At 40.3% G+C, this 3,760-nt stretch overlaps 1 protein-coding gene across 1 annotated transcript; it reads left to right on the forward strand.

Annotated features, from left to right (window-relative positions):
• Positions 1-532: 532 nt before the first annotated feature.
• LOC106298607 (ribosomal RNA small subunit methyltransferase I) lies at positions 533-2,558 on the forward strand. Its single transcript, XM_013734742.1, has 9 exons — positions 533-744; positions 817-884; positions 983-1,079; positions 1,175-1,303; positions 1,378-1,486; positions 1,553-1,697; positions 1,781-1,823; positions 1,890-2,063; positions 2,196-2,558. Exons 1-9 carry the CDS (start codon positions 607-609, stop codon positions 2,304-2,306), a joined length of 1,014 nt encoding a protein of 337 aa, XP_013590196.1. The 5' UTR covers positions 533-606; the 3' UTR covers positions 2,307-2,558.
• The last annotated feature ends 1,202 nt before the right edge of the window (positions 2,559-3,760 follow it).

Below are 3,760 nucleotides of genomic sequence, written 5' to 3' on the forward strand. Positions count from 1 at the left end.
AGATCGGGTACAAGTTGAGATCGAAAGTGATTAGGGTTTATCGATAGAGAGAGAGAGATCGATGGAGATTCAGATAGAGATCGAAAACTTAGCTTAGGTTGAGCTTATCGGGATCGTTGGTACGTGAGCTGGTAGTTACAGTTAAAGAACTCGTAGATCTGGAACAGTTTGATCACGGACTGGAACAGGCTGATCGTACAATCAGGAATAGTTGAGGCGTACTGAAACTTGCAGAGATCAGTCCACAGATCGATCTTGTTGAAATCAGTGGTTGAATACAGATCAGGGTCATGATCAAAGAGAGATGATCGATAGAGATTAGAGTTTTAGCAATGGAGAGAAATTTAGGGTTTATGGTTGATATTTTAGCTTAGGGTTTTAGAGATCAATCGTGATGATAACGTGTTGTAAAGTAATGAAAAAGTTTATCTTTATTCATAACATAGAGTTTCTTTATATAATAGATTACATCATCATAGATAAATGAAAAGATTACAAATCATAATCTCTTGGTTACCATCTACAACCCACTTCATTTAGATTCGGTTTAACAGAGAAGAGGCATAAAGACCATTTGAGAGAAGAAGAAGCAGCTTAGACACCTTAATGGCGGGAATGGCGATTCTCCGTCTTCCCCCTGTTTCAATTCTCTTCCGCTCAGCGATGATGTCCAGAACCGCCGCAGTCTCCTTCTGCTCGGCGTCGGAGTTAGCGGACATCGTGCCCAAGGACGATTCGAAACGCGTAATCATCTCTACTATTCGATTAGGGTTTTAGTGTATTCCAAATCCTGAGTATGTGTTAATATCTCTGCAGAGTCCTCTCAAGCCTGGGCTTTACCTCGTTGGAACTCCCATCGGTAACCTCGAAGATATCACTTTACGGTACTAGGATCCTTCTTCTAACGAATCATATATTTTTTTTTTTTTGTTTATTATTCTGTGAATCAAATCAATTGGTTAATTGCAATTTTTGTGTGTAGTGCTATTCGTGTATTGAGATCTGCGAATGTGATACTCTCTGAGGATACGAGACACTCTGGGAAGTTGCTTCAGTACTACAATATCAAAGCTCACCTTGTAAGTTTCTTTTTTTTTTTCCTATTTATGCAAAGCGTTTGTTTTCTTTAATCACGTGCGTGATGTTTTGGAATTTATGAGGTTTAGGTTTTTAGCTCAGTTATCACAAGTTCAACGAGGCACAAAGAGAACAAGCTGTGTTGACTCGATTGAAACAGGGAGAGATTGTCGCCCTTATCAGCGACGCAGGGACGCCCGGAATCAGTGATCCTGGTACCCAACTTGTGAGTTGCTAATGTTCTCTAGTACTCACCTTGAGCTGAGTGGCACCTTTGCGTAATGTTTCTTCTTTGCTCAGGCTAAAATGTGTGCGAAAGAGAATATACATGTCATTCCAATCCCTGGGGCTTGTGCTGTAGTTGCTGCTCTTTCTGCCTCTGGTTTGGATACTGACGAGTTCACCTTCGGTAACTTCCCCTCCCTCATATACTTTCTGTCCTCTCAGTATCTAAACAACTTATTAATTCTTGCAGTTGGATTTCTTCCTAAGCATTCTGGAACAAGGAAGGAGAGGCTGGTTGTTTCATCAAACGAGACAAGAACACAAATCTTTTATGTTCCCCCTCACAAGTTGTCACAGTTTCTTGATGAAACCACCCCTTTCTTTGGTGAATCAAGGTTTATATCTCTGCTTTATCGGATATCCATGTATGAAGCTACTATATCTTTATATCGTAATGCCTGTGATTTCTGTGGTGCAGGCAATGTGTAATAGCTCGAGAGATTACAAAGCTGCATGAAGAGGTAAAATCATTTTAACACTCGTATAAAACGGTTTATGATGATGATACATACACTCTCCTGCTATAGTTTTGGAGGGGCTCGCTAGGGGAAGCCAAACAAGAGTTTCTGATCCGTCAACCAAAAGGAGAAATCACGCTTTTGATTGAAGGAAAGGAAGAAACCAAACCTGAGAATCCAACCGAATCTCAACTTGAACAAGAGTTGGCAGTCTTGATCTCTGATGGACATAGCCTATCCACAGTAACCATTTCCCCCCTTCTTAAGCTGAAAACATTACATTACACATATAGGATTAGATTATAGACATGTTTTCAGTTCTTGAAGATGGATATGTAACTTAATGATTCTGTATTCAATATTAAACTTTTGCAGGCGGTGAAAACGGTGGCAGAAAGAACATCGATGAGAAAGAAAGAGGTATATTCGCTAGCTTTGAAGAAATTCGGAAAGCAGATTCAGGTAGAAGATGAAGCTGCTGAGTAGACGAGAAATGGCCATTGCCATTTTCAAGCTTTTGCTTTAAAATTAAACTCATCAATGTCGTGTTGTACAACCATTGCATTAGATGGGTTTTAAGTAATGATCTTGATTTCTCGAAGCGATTGAACTTTGGATGATGGGCTTTTACCAAGGGTTATTTTCTGTTGACTACTGTTTTAGTATATTTACTTGTCTAGGTTTTTGGTGCTCAAGAGTAATTAAACTGTTTTCTAAATTTCAATTTGGTTTCCAACATTTTACTGAAAAGAATAATTAGTGATTGTGTATTTTAATTCCCAAGAACAGAAAAATGACTAAATGTTGTGAAACTTTAAGTTTCTGTATATTATTAACGAATAAGTGTTCTTTTTATATAAAGATTACAAGAGAGATAAATGGAAATAAAAGAATATGAAAGATTACAAATCATAAACATAAGTAATTAGGAAAACTAGAAGAATGAAAAGTCTCTTAGCCGCATCTCTCTCATACTCGGCCGACTCTCTCTCCTGCGGTTTGGGCCTCTAATAGATCGAGCCGATTATGGACATCCATCAATTGATTTATAACATTCCTCCTTGGATACCATAACCATACAGGGATTGTAATACGCTTAATGTTGCTCATTAAAACCTTATCAGGAAAACCCAGTGGGACAAAACCATGATGAAGGAAAAAGAGTACAACACGCACTACTCCCCCTGATGTGAACTTCAGTGGAGGTCTTTCAGCCTACGCATCTCAATCTGATGCGTGAGCTTCCTGAACGTGCAGGTAGGAAGTGCTTTGGTGAATAGGTCTGTTGAATTGTCACTTGATCGTACTTGGACGACCTGAACCTCACCGGCTTTCTAAAGCTCGTGAGTGAAGAAGAACTTAGGCAATATGTGCTTCGTCCTATCACCTTTTATGTAACCGTCCTTGAGCTGAGAAATGCACGCAGCATTGTCCTCATACATCACGGTTGGCTCTTTGCTCTCGGCCATCCCACAATCAGCTCGGACGTGTTGGGTCATCGACCTCAACCAAACACACTCGCGGCTGGCCTCATGTATGGCCCAGATTTCCGAGTGATTGGATGATGTGGCCGCGATGGTTTGTTTCTTGGAACGCCATGAAATGGCCGTACCTCCATGTGTAAAGACATATCCTGTCTGTGATCGAGCATGATGTGGATCTGATAGATATCCTGCATCAGCAAAGCCAACTAAACCATCTTCGTTATGGTTAGTATAATATAAACCCAAGTCTTTCGTTCCTTGCAGGTAACGAAGAACATGTTTAATCCTGTTCCAGTGCCTTTGGGTCGGGCAAGAGCTAAACCTAGATAGTAGGTTCACGACAAAGCTTATATCAGGCTGTGTGTGAGTTGCCAAATATATTAAAGCTCCTATGGCACTGAGATATGACATTTCGGGACCTAAGACATCCTCATCGTCCATCTTGGGCCGGAATGG

Source organism: Brassica oleracea, chromosome C6 (assembly GCF_000695525.1).
Source record: "Brassica oleracea var. oleracea cultivar TO1000 chromosome C6, BOL, whole genome shotgun sequence".
Lineage (NCBI taxonomy): Eukaryota > Viridiplantae > Streptophyta > Magnoliopsida > Brassicales > Brassicaceae > Brassica > Brassica oleracea.

Bases quoted from the DNA above. Each gene is read 5' to 3' on its own strand.
- LOC106298607 (XM_013734742.1), top strand. From the start codon at position 607: ATGGCGGGAATGGCGATTCTCCGTCTTCCCCCTGTTTCAATTCTCTTC. The intron at 1,304-1,377 runs GTGAGTTGCTAA...TTCTTTGCTCAG, and splicing joins GTGATCCTGGTACCCAACTT to GCTAAAATGTGTGCGAAAGA. The intron at 1,824-1,889 runs GTAAAATCATTT...CTCCTGCTATAG, and splicing joins TTACAAAGCTGCATGAAGAG to TTTTGGAGGGGCTCGCTAGG.